Below are 18,951 nucleotides of genomic sequence, written 5' to 3'. Positions count from 1 at the left end.
GAGATAGGCAAAGATTTTTCAAAACCACCCAGTGATTTTTTGGGTATTCCAGTTTTTCAGGGCACAGCTTGAGTCTCCCTAAAGAGCCCTGATTTTCAAAAAGTGCTAAATACCCAACCACTGAAAATCAGGCTCCTTAAAGATGAGCCAAGAGGGAGCCCAAAAAGGGGTACCCAGGTTCATTAGTCACTTCTTGAAAATCATGACCCTGACTTCTGTGCCTCAAATATCCCAGTTTACAAAATGAGGCACAGAAATCATGGTTTTGATTTTCAAAAGTGATTAGTGAGTCTGGATACCTCCTTAAAGGAGCCTAATGCTGGAGGCATTGAGGAAGCCTAAATAGTTATTTGTAAAGTACTTTGAGATCCACAGGAGCTAGAGCTGGCTGAAAACTCCTGAATCTTGAGTTTTCTGTGAAAAATAATTAGATTTTCAACTAAAAGCTCTGCCCTGAACATTTTCCAGTTTTTCAACCAGCTTTAGTAAGAACATAGGGCAGAGTGGATCAGACCTAGAGTCCATCTAGTCCAGTAGCCTGACAGTGGTGAGGACTAGATACTTCAGATGAAAGTGCAAGAAACCCCTTAGTGGGCATAGTCTACCATTCGGGAAATCTCCTAACCCATAATAGAGATCGGGTTAAATCCCAAAGGAGGAGGATTTATCTCTCTTCCAAAAAAAGGTTTAGTATCTACTGTTCTAACTCTAGATATTCAGGTTATCCCTGCAAATAGCCAGTCTGCCATGGTTGGAAGGGGAAGTATGAGGTGAAAACATGTTTCTGTGTGTATGTATATTGTTGCCACAGAGCAGCAGTGACAGCTCCTGTATTTCCACATTGTCTTCATTTTCATCTTCGCTTTCTCCTGCCCCATCCGTATCAGAATGTCGTTACGCTTTGTTGCCCTGCAGGAAAGGTGGTGAGCCTCAACCGCTTTATGCATCAGGAATGGGCAATAAAAGGCAGTGATGCCGGTGTCCGGGCTGTAGAGGGAGAATGGAATCATTGCCTTGGCAGCATCCGCTGCTTCTCTAGGAGTCTTTCGTGCTGGCTGGAACACCCAGGTGGCTTGGTAACAGTCAACCTTTGGTCCCTTACATAACAGTGAGGAGTATTTACTGCAGTGTACACTGTGAAATTTACCTCTGTTTAATTGTAACTTTGGAAGAGAAAAGCGTTATTTGCTAGTATACAGGCGAACTGTTGGTCTTGCCTGGAGGCTGGGTACCTTAATCCTGATTTAGCTCTTGCTTCTCCTTTTATGGGAAAGTCACATAGGGGAAGGATGATCCAGTGGCTTCAGGTGTTAGCCTGGGACTCAATTTTCTATTCCCTGCTCTACCACAGCCTCCCTGTATGACCTTGGGCAAGTCACTTAGTCTCTCCGTCTCAGTTTCCTACCAGCACAGTGGGGATAATAGCACAGCCCTAATTCACTTGGGTGTTATTGAGGATAAATACATTAGACTGAGGCGCTTGGATACTGTGGTAACGGGCCAGGTAAGTGCCTAACATAGTCTGTAGAAAGATTACTTTCTCATACATTTGTTTTTAAAGGTCTCCTACAGATTTGATAGGCACTTTTCTTCCATTAAATTCTTTAGGATGCTTAGAAACCTACAGGAAGGATATTGCCCTTGTTAAATTCTGATGGACTTTAGAGTAATTTCTGTAGAAATCCTATTACATTTCTATAGAAATCTATTTATTTCAGCCCTGTTAAAATCTATAATGCTTTTCCCATTGGTATAATGTACACTTGTTTGTATGGTGGATTTGGCTTATCTGTATGTCCCTGATTATTGAGAGAACCTGTCTTGTCAAATTGGGGCCGGCTCATCCCTCAGTTGGGTTATAGATGCAAAGTAGCTAACCAGTGGCTGAGATGCAAACCTTAACTTTGAATTTCCTCACATTTATGTTAAAATCTGAACTGTAAAATTGTTTTAAAATAAAAAGTGATACATGAAATTTTGTGAGCGTTGAGGCAGTGTTCCTCGTCATGAGAAGGGAAAGGAGAGATCCAGAGAGTCAATTAAATGCACTGCTTTTGTGTTTGAACATATAACCATTGGTGTAAATGCAGCTGATTCACTGTGCATCCTTCAGTACTGGGTATGACCTGCACTTTCATATGTTAAAAAGTTATTTGGAACTTGTGTACTGAGCATGTTCTGTGAAGCGTCTAAAGTCTCCAACTTTAGATTTTCTTCGTGCAGATACAAGGCACAATTCTGCACTGGGGATTTGGAGATTAGAAAGAAGCAATTTTTTGTTCATCAGAATCTGCTCACACAAATGGGGCTGGGGGCTAGGGGGCGAGAGAGAAATGGAATTTAACTACTTTCCCCCCAAAAAATCTCCTTTGGGCGGGAGGCGAGCAGGAGAAATGTGAGACTCAAAGAGTTTTTTTGTGTGGTTTTTTTTTTTATTAAATTTAAGAACTTGGAATGGAAGTACCTGCCTAGCCGTAACTCTAGCACTGTTCTGCACGCGTTCCCTTGGACGGAAAATTCCAGGCTTCTCCGGGTTAACACAGGTTTTTCTGAGACAATTGCATCCCTGGAAAATAAACTTGCATGACTTTACTAACTTAGTTGACTCCAGGCATATTATTGGTAGCAGCAAGAGCTTTACCAGTCAGTGGTATATCCCAGTGCTACGATTGCGTTCCCTTTCAGGATGCTCATGTGTCCGAGGGTATGTCTACATTGTAACTAAAAACCCACAGCTGGCCCGTGCCAGCAGACTCAGGCTCACGGGGGTCTGGCTAAGGAGCTGGGTCCGTCCAAAAGTCCGTCTAGCCCAGTATCCTGTCTTCTGACAGTGGCCAATGCCAGGTGCTTCAGAGGGAATGAACAGAGCAGGTAATCATCAAGTGATCCATCCGCTGTCACCCATTCCCAGATCTGGGACCCTCCCACCTCGCAAGGTGCTATAGCCCAGACTCCAGCCCAAGCCTGAATGTCCACACTGCAATAAAACAGCCCTTTAGCACAATCCTGAGTCAGTGGGCATGAGCCAGCCACAGGGTTTTAATGCAGTGTAGACATACCCAGGGTAGGAGGTATTTCTGCTTTTGCATGCTGTTGTAGAAAGGAGAAACCAGAGTTTCTGTGCCATTCTTTTAGGAATTAGGACTTAAAATCTTAAACATCCACAGAAGACAAGGGTCAGAATGAGTTAGAAGATTTTCCCATGGTGAAACCTCCTGAATTGTTGTTGTTCCCCTCAGCATGTTGATGCTTTTAAAACCAGGAGAAACTATTTTGCTGTTTCTCAGTCAGTTATTTTGACACTAATCAGTGCTGCGGATCTTGTTTTGATTGGTCTCTTGATGCATCATAAAAAGAGTTGCTGAAAGAGTTCAATTATAATATCAGCAGTTCTGCCAAATGTATTGAGCTGTTCTGAAAAGCAACTTGTCTTTCCTGACCCAGATACACAGTTTCCCACTGTGGTAGATGCTGCCAGAAAGACTCTTGGCAGAAAGCCAGAAATAAAATTATACTGCAGAATTATACTCCTTTCCTTGTCCAAGCAGCGTTGTGTGTCGTGATGAAAAATTACCTGCCTTTTGCATGCAGAGCAGAAATTAAAACTAACTCACAATTAAAGCTCCAGGACTCTTACTTTGATATTAATCCTCCCCCTTAATTTCACTGAACGTAACTTTTTTTTTTCCTTGTATGCTGCATAAACTGCAGCATTTTTGCTGCTGGGTCTGATCCTACCTGCAAACCCCAACCTACTTTGGGAACCTCCCTTCCTGCTCTCCTCAGCATTAGTTATCTCTCAACACTGTTGAGGTCAACTCGGATAGTCTCAGGATTATTTGTGTTGCCCTTCAACCTGCTGTTTACGCTAAAGTGCCTCAGCTGCTGATGCTGGAGCGAAGGAAAGATTAGAAGGGCAGAGGGTGCTTTAGTGCCCCAGAAAAGCATTGCTGGCTTGTTGAGTCTTGCTGTAGCATTGAAGTAGTCGTCATGGACCCTGGACTCTTCCGACAGCCTGGCCAGATGCCCAAGCAGCAGAGAAGTGGGCATTTAGATAACTAAAGAGTTCAATGTACTGTGACCCTGTTTCCATTCCCCAGTTATTCCAGCAGCATTTCTCTGTGCAAAGCGCAGCTTTGGGCTGCTGGGTTGGTGACAGGTATCCAAGATGCCCTTTTCTAAGGGTAAAATGGAGTCTCAGCTGCCTTGTTAGTTTCAGGCCATGTGGAGTTCACAGACCTGTTGCTCCTGCCTGCCACCTTGCTAATCAGAAGTAACTAAAGACAGCTAAAGGGCTGCACGTTAGTATGTCCAAAACTATTTAAATGAGCATCTTTAAGTCCAGGAGGCACAACTGACAGCTGCAGGAATAAACCCCATTATTAAGGCCACATATCAAACTCTTCATCTCATGCCCATGCCAAAAGTTCCTTGTGAAGGCTGGGGTGTTTAATGGAAACGTTTCTGGGTCCTCTGTGGCCATCCTACTGGGCGTGGAGGCCCAGGCATGCTGCAGCCACTCCTAAATTGGTTACATTAGGATTAAGATGAGTCTCAAGAGCCCATTTCCTGTTGTGTTTTACTTCTGTTGAGAAACTGTGTGTTTTTAAACATCGGTGTTCTGGTTGTTCCCAGACCTGCTGTGGAGACAGTTTAGAGAGACCGTGAGTTACCTCGTTTAGTGCTGGTGTGTAATAACACTTCACATTGCTCTAGTGCCTTCTGTCTGAGGATTTAAAAACTCACATCAATCCTCCTCTCCTGGCCCTGGTGAGGTGCGAAAGTATTATGCCCATTTTACAGGTGGGGAGTGAGGCACAGAGACGGTAAGTGACTTTCCTGAGGTCACTCATGGCTTTGTTTACCCTAGAGGCTTTTCCTGGAAAATTCATTGCAAGCTGCGGTGGCACTAGCTGTGGTGTAGCCCAGGAACAAGCAGCTTTTACCATCATGTCCTCTAGGGCCTAGGCCACCCCGTAGGCACGCCAACCATCCGGATGGAGCTGTCTCAGGTAGGGGCTGGTTCTAGCATAGATGCTCTGTGGTGAGTTAATGGCAGAACAAAGCTGCTGGATTAGAAGGATTGCAGTCCGTTTTTATCCCTTCTGATGGGCCTGGTAACAAGCACAGTGCTCAATCCAGATGGCTGGGGCTGCTCTAATCTTGGCTTCTGTTTATTTTCCACTCTGTACCTTGTTCTTAAAGTAGCATCTGAATTTTTAGAAAGCGGGCTCCGTTCTGTTTAGTGGTTTTATTAAACATTCTCTCCTGGGGCCTGAACTGCATCAAGTTTTCCTTTGTGCAGACACTTCTGAGGAGTATTGTTGGGCAATTAATAATTTGAAAGAACACTGTAGGACAGCTCCAGCTAGAATTGTGTGTGGTGATTTTTCTTCTTCTTCCTCCTGAATGCAAAAAGAAAAGGAGTACTTGTGGCACCTTAGAGACTAACCAGTTTATTTGAGCATGAGCTTTCGTGAGCTACAGCTCACTTCATCAGATGTTTACCGTGGAAACTGCAGCAGACTTTATATACACACAGAAATCATGAAACAATACCTCCTCCCACCCCACTGTCCTGCTGGTAATAGCTTATCTAAAGTGATCAACAGGTGGGCCATTTCCAGCACAAATCCAGGTTTTCTCACCCTCCACCCCCCCCCCCCCCCCACAAATTCACTCTCCTGCTGGTGCTAGCCCATCCAAAGTGACAACTCTTTACATAATCAAGTCGGGCTATTTCCTGCATAGATCAAGGTTTTCTCACATCCCCCCCACCCCCATACACACACAAACTCACTCTCCTGCTGGTAATAGCTCATCTAAACTGACCATTCTCCAGGTTTAAATCCAAGTTAAACCAGAACATCTGGGGGGGGGGGGTAGGAAAAAACAAGAGGAAACAGGCTACCTTGCATAATGACTTAGCCACTCCCAGTCTCTATTTAAGCCTAAATTAATAGTATCCAATTTGCAAATGAATTCCAATTCAGCAGGTTTCAGAGGAACAGCCGTGTTAGTCTGTATTCGCAAAAAGAAAAGGAGTACTTGTGGCACCTTAGAGACTAAATAAATTGGTTAGTCTCTAAGGTGCCACAAGTACTCCTTTTCTTTTTCCAATTCAGCAGTTTCTCGCTGGAGTCTGGATTTGAAGTTTTTTTGTTTTAAGATAGCGACCTTCATGTCTGTGATTGCGTGACCAGAGAGATTGAAGTGTTCTCCGACTGGTTTATGAATGTTATAATTCTTGACATCTGATTTGTGTCCATTTATTCTTTTACGTAGAGACTGTCCAGTTTGACCAATGTACATGGCAGAGGGGCATTGCTGGCACATGATGGCATAGATCACATTGGTGGATGTGCAGGTGAACGAGCCTCTGATAGTGTGGCTGATGTTATTAGGCCCTGTGATGGTGTCCCCTGAATAGATATGTGGGCACAATTGGCAACGGGCTTTGTTGCAAGGATAAGTTCCTGGGTTAGTGGTTCTGTTGTGTGGTATGTGGTTGTTGGTGAGTATTTGCTTCAGGTTGCGGGGCTGTCTGTAGGCAAGGACTGGCCTGTCTCCCAAGACTTGTGAGAGTGTTGGGTCATCCTTTAGGATAGGTTGTAGATCCTTAATAATGCGTTGGAGGGGTTTTAGTTGGGGGCTGAAGGTGACGGCTAGTGGCGTTCTGTTATTTTCTTTGTTAGGCCTGTCCTGTAGTAGGTAACTTCTGGGAACTCTTCTGGCTCTATCAATCTGTTTCTTTACTTCTGCAGGTGGGACAGTGGGGTGGGAGGAGGTATTGTTTCATGATTTCTGTGTGTATATAAAGTCTGCTGCAGTTTCCACGGTAAACATCTGATGAAGTGAGCTGTAGCTCACGAAAGCTCATGCTCAAATAAACTGGTTAGTCTCTAAGGTGCCACAAGTACTCCTTTTCTTTTTGCGAATACAGACTAACACGGCTGTTCCTCTGATTCCTCCTGAATAATATTGATGAAGATGCTGTCATCTGTAACTCCCTCCCTAATCGGAGCACAGTGCAGCCATTTCCCCAGACCTCAATCGCTCACTTTTGGGGAAAAGGGCAGGTAGAACTGGATTAATGGTGACTCTTGCCCAACTTGTTTTGCTTGTTAATACAACTAGGAGCCTCTCTGAAAAGCTGCATTGTTCTACCCCTCTCAAGGATAGCATTGAAAGGTGTTGATGCTGCGTAACATGTCCACTGTGCAGCAGAGAGAAAATAGCCCCAGTCACGCTGTAAACGTTTGCTTTGAAGCTATTTCAGGTTTTCAGAGTATACAGAAAAGAGCTCAGTGCATGCGGAATTGCACCCTGATGTACATTTGTTCTCGGAGCTCAAGAGGTGGATTGCAGGCTTGGTCTCTAGACAGTACTGTCTGCCCAGCAATTTAGTGAAGCATCAGAATTTGCTCAGTCAGCCATTTCCATCCATCTGTTTTCATTGTGTTGTCACCTATAACCTGCAGCTTATAGCAGTCCTGGAAGGGAGTCCAGGCTGGAGCGTAGCTTGGTGTCTAAAGTCTGTGGTGATGGACACATTCGCTAAATCCAGAAATAGGCCTTCCTGCGTTTTTAAGCCCGTCGGCTGCTCTGGTGAGGAATGTTTGATGCACTGTTGCCATGCTGAGAAGTGGCGGAAAACCGAAGACTGGGCCCTGACTGACACCCCTGTGCAGCTGAAAATGTTGGGTGGAGGGTGTGGCACTCACATGTTTCCTGGTAACCAAGGGACAATTTGGCGTTTTCAGAAAGTAACAAGAATCCCGGCTGCAATGGGCTCTGTTTCCATACCTGGGACAGTGTCCTGGGGCCTCAGTAGCTGTTCACCGCGGGGAGGGGGGTGTACGAATGCCTGGAAGTCCAAGGGCATTTGTGAGGCCTGGGAGCTTGCTGCCTTGGGTCCCAATCTGCAATCACTTAAATGAAGTGAGCTGTAGCTCACGAAAGCTTATGCTCAAATAAATTGGTTAGTCTCTAAGGTGCCACAAGTACTCCTTTTCTTTTTGCAAATACAGACTAACATGGCTGTTACTCTGAAACCTGTTAAATGTGTATAACTCTACTCATGTGAGGTGATCATTGACATCAGTGGGGCTACACAAGCGAGTAGTTATCTGCATATGGGAGCATTTGCAAGGATTGGGTCTGTGCAAAGTAAGTCTGAGACTTCAAAAGCTGCCCCAGGGTTTGGACCCCAGTTCCAGTTGGTATTTTAATGGCAACTTTGGCATCTCAGCCTGCAGTGGGAGGGCAGGATTGGAACTTTCTGAGGCTGAAGAGCTGAGCAGGTCTTGAATGTGTGCTATGGGGGCGCTGCATTGGTGGAGAGGGAGTCTTAGCCTGGTTATTTGGTGCTCCCTGTTGGCCCTGCCATGGAACTAGGACACTCTAATTTGGTTCTAAAGGCAAATATACCTATGTTTATTGTCCAAGCTCTGTCCCTGTTGGGCTTTCAGGGCCCTTTCTTGGCAGAGGCTCATCTCAATCCATCTCTCTCCCTATGAACTTGTCCCGTCCAACCCTTCTTGCCCCCAAAAAGCATTTACTGTAACCACATCTGACCCCTTCATTATTTATATTCTCCTTCAACCCATCCCCATATTTAACCATAAGGGGGGCCCCTGTCCCAGACCCTTTCACTGGCAGGTTGGTTGGTTGGTATACTGTACTGTATCCCAAGTACATTAGTCTGGAGTTCGCAGAGACCTCTTTATAGACAACAAATTGCTCCCAAAGCAATTTAGTCCTGTAAATCTGCTTCAGTTCTCAGATAGGGGCACAGTGAAGTGGAATGTATTGCTCCCTTTCTAGATGTGTGCAAATCTGTACGGGACGCAACATTTTGATAATTTTGTCACACCTCTGTAGTTAAAGTTTGCTTTCAAGTCACTTCTCTAGTCCCTATGCCGTTGGAAAAAGCAGGTTTTGACCTTTAACAATGTCAGGATTGTGCCATAGACAATATGCAACATATTGTTTGATGTGCAGGATTGAAAGATACAAGAAAAAGAGAGCACATGTCAGCCAGCAGGATTTTACCAACTGGCTTTCAACCCACTGCAAATGTGTCTGAAAAGTTCACATGGTGGTATATGGAATGAGAGGGAAACGGGAGTTCTTTGCAAGGACGGGGGTTCCATAGTGCTCACTGAGCTCATTTCCTCTCCTTTGTCACATGGTACTCGCCCCATCACTATGTCCTCCTGTTCTCGCCAGGCACCTATTTGCAGTTGCATCGTGGTGCCCCCCAGTAATGGTGCCTGTTGCTCTGGGATAGGGGAAGGAGCTTTGTGCTTTTATTTCAATGTTTTTCTTTTTAGCTTTGCCAGTATGCACAGAACAGAAAATGAGGGTGTACAGGCCCTAGCCTTCAAGTGTGTGAGTGGGACACCAGTACGCTAGGTGCTGGGGTAGTATAGTGGGTTTTCAGGAAATGTAAATAGCCTAGAACAGAGCCCAGCTTGGATTGTTGTGTGTTTCCCTTCTCTGAGCCGGCTGCTGTTTCTTGTCAGCTCCTAACCCTGCACTTTTGGAGACTGATTTCTCCATTTATACCACCACCCAACCCCACCCCCGCCAAAGAGAGAAACTCCCTGTCTTTTGGTCTTCCCTGACATGAAATACCACATTCCACTACAAATAGCAGACACAAGCGAAGGCTTTTTTCAGGTGCAGAGAGGGATAACTGTTCTGTTGTAACATGGTTCAGAGGAGAAATGCCTGGTATTCCCCAGTTCTGCCAGGGCTTGCTGTCCATGGGTTCGCTTGCCTGTCTGGTGCTGTGGAAAGCAGCACAGAGATGCACAGTGTCAGCTGGGGGCTCAGAGGTCATGGGTGAAGTTTTCAGAGTGGCGCCAGGTGACCCAGCCGTGCATTCTCCTGTGAATTTCACCTTCCATTCGATTTGGACTAAATCCCCTGCCCTGCTTTGAAAACCTCAACCTGTAGCTGTTTGTGGCAGGGACTCTTTCTTACTATATTTGTACAGCACCTGGCACACTTGGGGCCATCATCCTGATCGGGGTCTTGGGGCACCAATGAAGTACAAATAATAAATGAAAAGAAATTCAGTGCCCAAGAATATGATATATGGATAAAAGTGGCACACCAGTTTTGTGGCTGGCTTCATATCAACTGTACTAAATACCCTGGAATTCTGAACTCCCGGGTATCAGAGCTTTTGAATGCCAGTTGCTTCTCGGCTGATGATCCCGGATGAGGATGGCACAGGAAAGCGGTAACATGTATGTGGGCATGTTTAAAAAAAAAAATTACTTTCTATAGAGACATCTGCTTTTTGTTCGGCATTGATGATTTCCTCCCCCCCTTCTTTTGAAGCCTGCTGCTTTAATCAGTGGCTTGGTTTAATGTGCTGCTTTGAAAAGCAATCAGAATTAGCATGTGGTTTCTTCTCTCTTCAAGTTGTTTCTCTCTCTCTCTTTCTCTTTGCAGGTGTTGTATTGCAGAAAGCGACTCCTGGAGCATCTCGCCTGTATGAACTCTTGAGCTGGCAGGGGATTGAGAGGCTTATGAGGAGGTTCTGTCAGGCAAAAACAGTGCCTAGCAAAGATACCGAGGAGGAGGGAAAAGGAGAAGGGGGAGGGGGAGCGGAGCTGAGACTCTAGCAAACCATGGTAGGTAACTGTCTTCATTAATATGGCTGCTTTAAAATTATTATCCACCCCTAGCCCGTTGTGGAATCTGTTAAAACAAGAGTGGAAGGATTTTCTGACTCGACTGCATTAAAGATGTCTCCACATGGTTTAAGCAAAGCAAATGAGCTTTGATTTATTGAGGGGCTTTTTCTAACCGGAGAATGAAGCCTTGTGAGCCTGCAGGACATGCATTATTAAACACAAATGAAGGGGATGCTCATAAATAACCTTTTCTAATAAAACTGGCATTAGCAAGCTCTTGCAGTGAGTGTGTGTGACCTTGAACTGTGGATTGCATAACAAACACTGACACTCCCCACCCACCCCTTCCCCACAAGATCAGATGTTGGTGCTCTCTATATTTTAATGTTAAAAATTAAAAGCCAGAGCTCTGTGCTCACCTATTAATAGCATAGATATGATGCATATGTAACCAGTACCCATCCGGGCATATTTGATGACTAACTGAGGAGTCACTTCCAATCTGCCTGCTTGTATCTGTTACAAATCGCAAGAGTCAGAGATGCATTGAATTTGCAAAGCTGTGCAAATGTGAAGGGCTTGGAATGGTTAGTTTTTCTAAAATGCATTCAAGGAAGGGGGAAAAACCCGCCCAATTAACTAATTCTTGAGAGCCAGCTGTTAGGAGTAATTTGAGCCTATTGATTTTTTTTTTGTAAGTCCTCTATATGTTGTTGCTGCGAGACAGGGAGGAGTGACTAGGCACAGCATTATATTTACAGTAAAGTACTGTATTCAGATTTGAGTAGACGATTGCTAATGAAATCCATTAAACGATAACCCAGCCAAACACAAATTAAGATTTCACTCTCTGTGGTGAGAAGAATGCTATGGGGGGAAGGGGACATCAGGGAACACAGGGCACAGATTGGACTTTAAATGGGAAGCTTGCTGGATCCAATGAATTCTTGACCCAGATTCTCTTGCTTAGTACTTATTTTGCCATTGCCTGTTAGTGAGGTAACCATGTGTTTCTAATACACAAGTTACAGGCTTATCAGTTTGCCGCTGCTGGAGTATTTTCTATAATCTGTGTTCACAAGAAGGGAGATTTGGGGAGAAGGGGACATTCTTTGGGTGGACGTGAATTAACAAATCTATCTCACTGATTGACTGCTGAGCTGCAGCACCCTTTACCTGTATCTTTGTGTTTTGTATCTGAGGTGAACGACAGCAGGGACCTTCGGGAATGGAATTCTAGTGTGAGAGTACTGGGCAGGGCGTAGGGGGAGCACTCCTTACCTGTGAACCAATGCACTTCTCCCTGAACATGTACATTGCCTGTGGGATAGGAGAACTAAATGCAGATTCAGCAATGAGACTGCTTGGATCCATTACAGGCCGTGCTGTCTCTGAGCTCAGGCATGGTTACAAGCTGTGAAGGAGGGGGAAAGATTCCCCATCACTGCAGGATAAATGCAGTTTATGGAAGTAAATGATTAGCAAGAGTGCACCAGTCTGCCCAGCGGCAGGGGAAAACCCTGTGATCCACATACTGGGAATATTTTTGATTCTCTCCCGTTTGTAGGGAATGGAGTAAAGAGTTCCCTGACACTGCATCAGATTGGTCTTTGAGCACCAGGGTTACATGTGGCTGAAGGGGATACATCTGGTAGACGAGTGGCTGCCCATGCTGGCTCACTAACTTGTCTCGCCTGGATGGCATGGCAACCAGACATCTCCAATCAGGTCACAAGTCTCTGTGCTACCTATCCCCATCATGGAACTCCATGAGCCCTCCTTACAAGCCCTTCTTTATTTGGGATCCTTTAACCCCTTGTTTTTTCTATTTGATGATTTTAATCTTTCCCCACAAGCTTAACCCTTCCCTTCCAGCCTCCTTTCTAGCCATTTTTCATGCTCTTTGCGAATTCCTTCCTGTTGGTCAGGATTTTCCTTGTGATCTGTAGTTGCTGCAGACCCAGATGCAATATCTCCGGCTTGGCAGCACTAAACGCATAAAGTGAGAGGCTGGTGGGCTGCCTCTGTACCAGCCGAGCACAAGGGGAAAGCTGCAGCTCTTGGCATGTCTTGCCAGGCAGAGTTGTTCTCCCAGATTGTCAAAGCCCTGTATAAAGTGCAGCTTCTCTCAGCCTCCTCCCCAGGACACCTCTTTCCAGATTACCTGCCCCAAAACAAGATGACTTCCTTGATGTGCATGGAGCCCTTGAATTTCCTCTTTGGAACCAGATCAGCTGACCCCTTGGAGCCACTCAGCTGCTGAGGGTCTGAACAAAGGGACAGAGTATTCCAGAATGCACTGTGAATTTATTGAAGAGCCAGGAGCCCCTTTCCTTCATAGTTACTATTTACTGTTTGTATTTCAGTGGGGACTAGAGACCCCAACCAAGCTCAGGGCCTGTCTGTCCAAGGTGCTGCATGGACATAGACATGGGCACAGTCCCTGCCTAGAAAAGCTTAGACAAAAAGAGGGAGGAGGAACCAGGCATAGGCGGAAAGTGACTTTCCCAAGGTTACACAGCAGGTCAGTGGCAGAGACAGGAACAGAACCCAGGTTTCCTGCTGCCTCATTCATCCCCCTGCCCACTAGGCCTCCCTGGCTCTTTATGCTTCATCAGAACCATGGCTTTTTTCCCCAAAGTGAAACTTTCTTGGCAAAGTTATGCAAGGCAAGCACCCAAAAATACCTTTATTAACCATTGCAGGTAGGATTAGCTAGGGCAGTGCTTGACTGGTATTCTCATGCAGATAAGAGACTGCATTGTCCCTGTCCTTAGGAGCTTACAGCTGCTATTGGGTGAACCTGATAAACAATATGGGGAATAGCAGAAGAGAGTGAAAAGGCTAGTTGTGGAGTAAAGGAGACGAGAAATTTCTCCTCCTTGCATTTTTCTAGCTCTGGACCCGAGTTTTTCTGCCCCTAGTTTGGGAGTTGGTACAGAGAACATTACAACCTACATTCCTGATGGCCAAGTCACAGGCACAACGTGCTGTTGCACTTTGCTACCAGTTTATTCCGGGTTGGCTTTTTTCAGTGCTTCACATTTAATTGGCTGGGTCTCTCTACTTCAGGCAGAGAAGAGATATACGTTCTGCCGTGATTCTAGACCTTTGTTATCCTAAAATACTCCCCCGTCTATATTGGGGAGGATTCCCTTTCAAATAACGCCCTTCTCTTGATAAGCCAGTAACTGTTCTTTTTTTCCCTACTCTTTCCCACCTCTGTGACAGAGATCTATCCGATCTTTTGCTAATGATGACCGCCATGTTATGGTGAAACATTCAACCATTTATCCATCTCCAGAGGAACTTGAAGCTGTCCAGAACATGGTATCGACAGTTGAATGTGCCCTTAAACATGTCTCCGATTGGATGGATGAATTGAACAAGTCTGTGAAAATCGAGGGAGATGGGGAAGCAAAAGAGGAAGCTGCAGAAAGTAATGCCAAGTGAGTTAGTTAAGCCTCATAATGAGCCTCTGTACTACTATGAATGGATTTCTCTCCTGCTAAATAAGGGCCACAGTGTTCTTTGGCTTTGCTGGTTATGAATGTTCATAGCAGGAAGTAGATGTGTCTGGACTCCTTCTGAGATACGAGCACGCTGCGTGAGTGCAGGGAATGAGTAATGAATAGGAACCTGGTCAGGGGCTGTTCTCGCTTTTAAGACAAAATGTTTGAAACTTGCAGTTAACAAATTTAAGAAACAAACGCATCTCCCTATAACTCACAAATCTAAATCCAAAACCATAACCAAGTGGCGTCGGAGCTGTTTCAGTTTAATAGGCAACAATGGATTTATAAATGTGTATTGTTTATTCAACAGGCTAACTGCTCCAAAGGAGCCATTACGGTACATTGTGTCATTCTGTACTGCATCAAACATCTGTCACTGCACATCTCTCTATTCCCTGACATGGTGCCAGATTTTCCTCTTCTAGTTTAACTCCAGCAATTTAGGAAACAACTGGAACAACTGGCCCCTTTTCAGGTTTTTATGGTTAAAGATCTCTAACTCAGGCATTCTTGGCTCTCTAGAGCCATACAGATAACTGAGCTTCACACCCTGAGCCAGGTATGTATTATGGCCAGTTTAGAGATGAGGGAACTGAGGCACAGAGAGGTTGATTTATCCAAAGCCACATAGCAAATCAGTGGCAGAACCCACAGGACCTGACTTCCAGTCCTGCGCTCTCATCAAACCATACTTCCTCCAGTATAACGACCTTCTTGAGACAAAATCTGATTAGATCATTAACATAAGATGGTCTGAGAGCCAGTTCCTGGATTTTTTCTCTAACTTTCCTTGCTACAAGTGGTGGATTATTAATGTGGGTTGCTACTGGGTGAGTTTTGCGCTGTGAGTTCTGATCTGGTTTTAAGATTGGTGTGGAAAGGTATATTGGGTAGTGCCCACAGGGTCAAGTGCTAGTACACCACACTAGATAATATATTTTGATGGCCAAATTCTGCTACCTGCCCTTGTGGTGAATATCACTTTACTCTGTCAGTAAGCTCATTGAAATCCAGGAGGACTAATTCTGGAGTAAGGTACTATGAGGTGAAGGTGGCAGACATTTGGCTCTGAGTCAGCAAGACCGTATCCTTAAGTGCTGCTGTATTTGTTTATCTGGGCTGAAGATTTCATTTACCGGTTCAATGTGAAGGAAGCAGTGATTATCAGTCTGTCATAAAAATTGCCATAATAAACCCTGATGTGCATTGGCAAATCCTAAATCTGACCATTCCCTATCATGCTGGTAACAGTAACTTAGTCTTTAGTATTTCCAGGTCTCAATTTAAGTGTCAGTGTAAGAGTGAGAGAACTGGGAAACAAAGCTCAGTTTTCCCTACTAGCTGGACATGCTCCAGTTTAGAAACAAGAAATGGTCCATATTAGTTGAGGAAAGCTCTGTATGCGAGAGCTCCCACAATCTGCTTAAAAATCCCAACAAATATGGTGAAATGGTAGAAAGTCCCTCCTGCACCAACATTACTAGTCAAAAGTTTCTCCTTTGTCTGGATTTGCTTGATTCTGTCCTATGCACATTTAAAGGGCTTCGGGTCTCTGGGAAGAAATCTGCTTACTCAGAGTGAAGTTTTAAAGAGAAGCCCTGCTAACAGGGGCACCATATGAATAGACTACAGTGAGCTAACTGAGATGCATTCACCAGTGTCCAGGTCAGCGCATAATGTTCTGGGCAAAGCAAACTCTCCACAAGTGGGCCTGCAATTTAGTTGCCTGTTTTCTGAGCACCCTTTTTTGACTAATACATATTTCTCAGATCCATTTCTGATCTTCTCAACATTCTTGTACTTGTCACTTTTTGGTGCAAAATGTATGCAGAGAATAGAAATGGCAAAATATTTAAATTTCATGACTTTTTTTACATAAATTAACTGATAAATTGGTTTAAGGGCGTAGGATTGTGTGGACTCCAGGGAATAATAGCAGCAGATTGATAGGCTACTTCCCTGGAGATGGGCAGTTAAGCTGTGTCATCTTGTGTGGAAGATAAATAATGTCAGGTTTCTGCTGAGCGGTGGACTTTCTTGACTTCTCTGACTCTTTAGGTGGGATGCAGTGCACATTGTGTCAGTAATTTCCAAGTGTTACTGGCAGCATTTTACTTTTCTTTCTGCCATGGATAAAATAAGTGCAGAATTTTTTTTTTTAAATGGCTTTGATGAAAGTCTTGGCTTGTATTAAGTGCTGTTGGCATAATCAAACAGCCTGACTTCAATTTCATGATTTTGTGTGCAGGATGTTTTATGATCTTGCTGAGTTCTAAATTTAGAGTGCGTTTTTGTAAGTGCCCAGGTCCTCTCTCTAATAAATCTCCTGTCTACAGATGTTCTGACAAAAAGTCAGCTGGCTGGAGAATAGCAGGTGTCAAGTGTCAAAGCAGAGACATGGAGGGGTTTGGGCTATTTCTCTTCCTTCCCCCTCTCTCCAGCTGGTTTTTATAAATCAAAAAGTCGAGATCACTTTCTGTAGAACTTTGTATCAAAGCCAGCCGTTTGGACAGATCAGTGAGTGTTGCCTGCTGGCCAGAAAGTAATGGAGAATTTACATCCATCCCTGCTCCTGCAGAGGAGGGAACGTGGTGATTGGAAGGATTCTTACAAGCAGCAAAGCAGGACAAAACTGTGATGGAAACTAGGGCAAAGAATAATCCAGGCTGCTAGCTGCGTGAATCTCCCCTTCTAGCTATGACTGGTGTCATTTCTCCTTCATACCGCCTGCCCCCAGTGAAACTGACATGGTGACTAGCTGGCTGCCAACACTAGCACTGTGTGGGGGGAAATGTGGGAATGTCAGGACCATTGGGCTTGCCTGAATGCCTTTCCTTTACAGAAAGAAATCACAGCTGTAGCAGGTCTCTTTTCCACTAGTCTGGGCACAAGAATCCAGGGGTAGCTCTGAAACCCACCCTTTAGTCGGGGTTTAACAAACTGTGACATAATGCTGCCTCTGGGACGTCTTGGCAAAATTTAGCAGATTGCAGCGGGAAAAGTTTACATGAAAACAAGGAACCTGATTATTATTCATTGTAAACATTTACAGTGAAGTTTGCATCTTCACCATGCTGGGCAAAACATTACCAAACAGTTCCTCCCACTCCAGAGACAAAGGCAGGTGTTTGCCCTGTCATCTCGTATTAAATGAACGCTGTCCGGTCAGTTTAGGCTTTGTGAAAACAAACAAAGTCTAGCAGTCATAAAAATGTTTCTGTGAACTTTGAAACTCATCAGTGGAAATACTTTTTTTTAGTATGTGGTGGATTATTTTAGAAATTCCCATTCAGGTTGACAAGAATAAAAGAAACCATTAAAGCTAACCCCATCACGCTCTGCAAAATAGTATGTTGGCCATTCACAAACCATTTTAAAAAGAATTACCGTATGTACTCGTTCATTAGCTCGTTCGTTTATAAGCCGATCCCCCTAGATGGATAGGTAAAAATAGTAAAAACTGTATGACCCTTGCATAAGCCGATCCTATATTTTAGGGGTTTGCAAATTTTGGCTCCCGGCCCATCAGGGTAAGCTGCTGGCAGGTCAGGACGTTTTGTTTACCTGGAATGTTCACAGGCATGGAGCCCCTCAGCTCCCATTGGCTGCGGTTTGCCGTTCCCAGCCAATGGAAGCTGCGGGAAGTGGCGCCACTTCCTGCAGCTTCCATTGGCTGGGAATGGCAAACCGCGGCCAATGGGAGCTGAGGGGCTCCCTGCCTGCAGACACTCCAGGTAAACAAAACAACAATGTATTAGATATTCAATTCAATGATTTCATAGAGTTTAAAATCATCAAATTTTGGTGTAGACCCATTCATAAGCCGACTCCCGTTCTTTGATGCGTCACTTTTTTATCAAAAATATTCAGTTTATGAACGAGTATATACGGTATGCTTCTCTGCCAGATTCACTGCTGAATGTGAATGGTGGCATGGGCTAATGACTGGGACACTGCAGTGGGAGTCAGGAGACCTGAGCTCTGTCCCCAGCTCTGCCACTGACCATCTGGTGTGACCTTGAGAGTGTCACTTTCCTCTCAGCCTCCTCCCTTCCCTCTCTGTGTGTCTCTGCTCTGTTTAGGTAATAGGAGACAGTCTTTGTCCACCCCTTTTAAGTATATCCAGTTGTGCCCATGTAGGTGAAGGTAAACATGTGAGAGAGGCTCAGGGTGCATTATCTGATCGTGGATCTCAGAGCATGTCTGATCAGATCCTGTCAGTTCTAACTGCACAGCTGCCTCTGTAACTGGGGCTGTTTTCACCACTCCAATGCTTACAACCCTTTCCATGGGGTATGCAGCACAGTGATATGCCACTAGCTAGTGCTGCAGCATCCAAGAGGCATCTCTGAGGAGTGCCTGCCTGTGAATGTCAGTAGATGTGTGAGTGTTCCTCTTCTGTTTCCCGTGGATTCCTGCTGGTTTGTGCACTCTTGGGCTGCTCAATTGCTTGTTACGTTTTTGTCTGTTGTCAGCACTCAAAGCTGAAGTGTCGTTTATCTTGCTTTGAAACCTATGACACTTACTGTGGCTCTTGAGTCTCCAGAGAAAACCAGGAGAACATTTAAGTCTGATTCCCCAACCTCTGATTCTTCTAGCTTTCGGTGGTGAAAATTTTGAAGGGCTCCTACAGGGAAGATTGCTTGAAATGGGGAGCCTTCCTAAAGTATCTAGTGTTTGCAGGATTCACAAAAATGGTTTGCACAATATTTTGAAGTTACAAGCTTCAAAAAATACACGTAAAAGGAGGTATAGGCCCCCGCTGTCGGGCGTGCTGGGGCCCT

The 18,951-nt window shown here is 44.8% G+C and overlaps 1 protein-coding gene across 6 annotated transcripts in view; it reads left to right on the top strand.

Moving 5' to 3' along the window:
• Nucleotides 1–18,951, top strand: part of STRBP (spermatid perinuclear RNA binding protein) — a 100,366-nt gene that overhangs the window by 34,713 nt on the left and 46,702 nt on the right. For 4 of the 6 annotated variants that reach the window (XM_073314532.2, XM_073314531.2, XM_073314528.2 and 1 more), the window contains exons 2-3: nucleotides 10,468–10,649; nucleotides 13,884–14,101. In XM_073314532.2, the coding sequence (XP_073170633.1) occupies nucleotides 10,647–10,649; nucleotides 13,884–14,101 (221 nt within the window). In that variant the 5' untranslated portion in view covers nucleotides 10,468–10,646. Of the gene's footprint in view, nucleotides 1–10,013; nucleotides 10,260–10,467; nucleotides 10,650–13,883; nucleotides 14,102–18,951 lie in introns of those variants that run through there. The other 2 variants (XM_073314529.2, XM_073314533.2) reach the window with 2 other exon arrangements.

Source organism: Lepidochelys kempii, chromosome 16 (genome assembly GCF_965140285.1).
Source record: "Lepidochelys kempii isolate rLepKem1 chromosome 16, rLepKem1.hap1, whole genome shotgun sequence".
Classification (NCBI taxonomy): domain Eukaryota; kingdom Metazoa; phylum Chordata; order Testudines; family Cheloniidae; genus Lepidochelys; species Lepidochelys kempii.
Note: the sequence above shows the minus strand (reverse complement) of the source record. Positions and strands in the feature narration are given on the sequence as shown.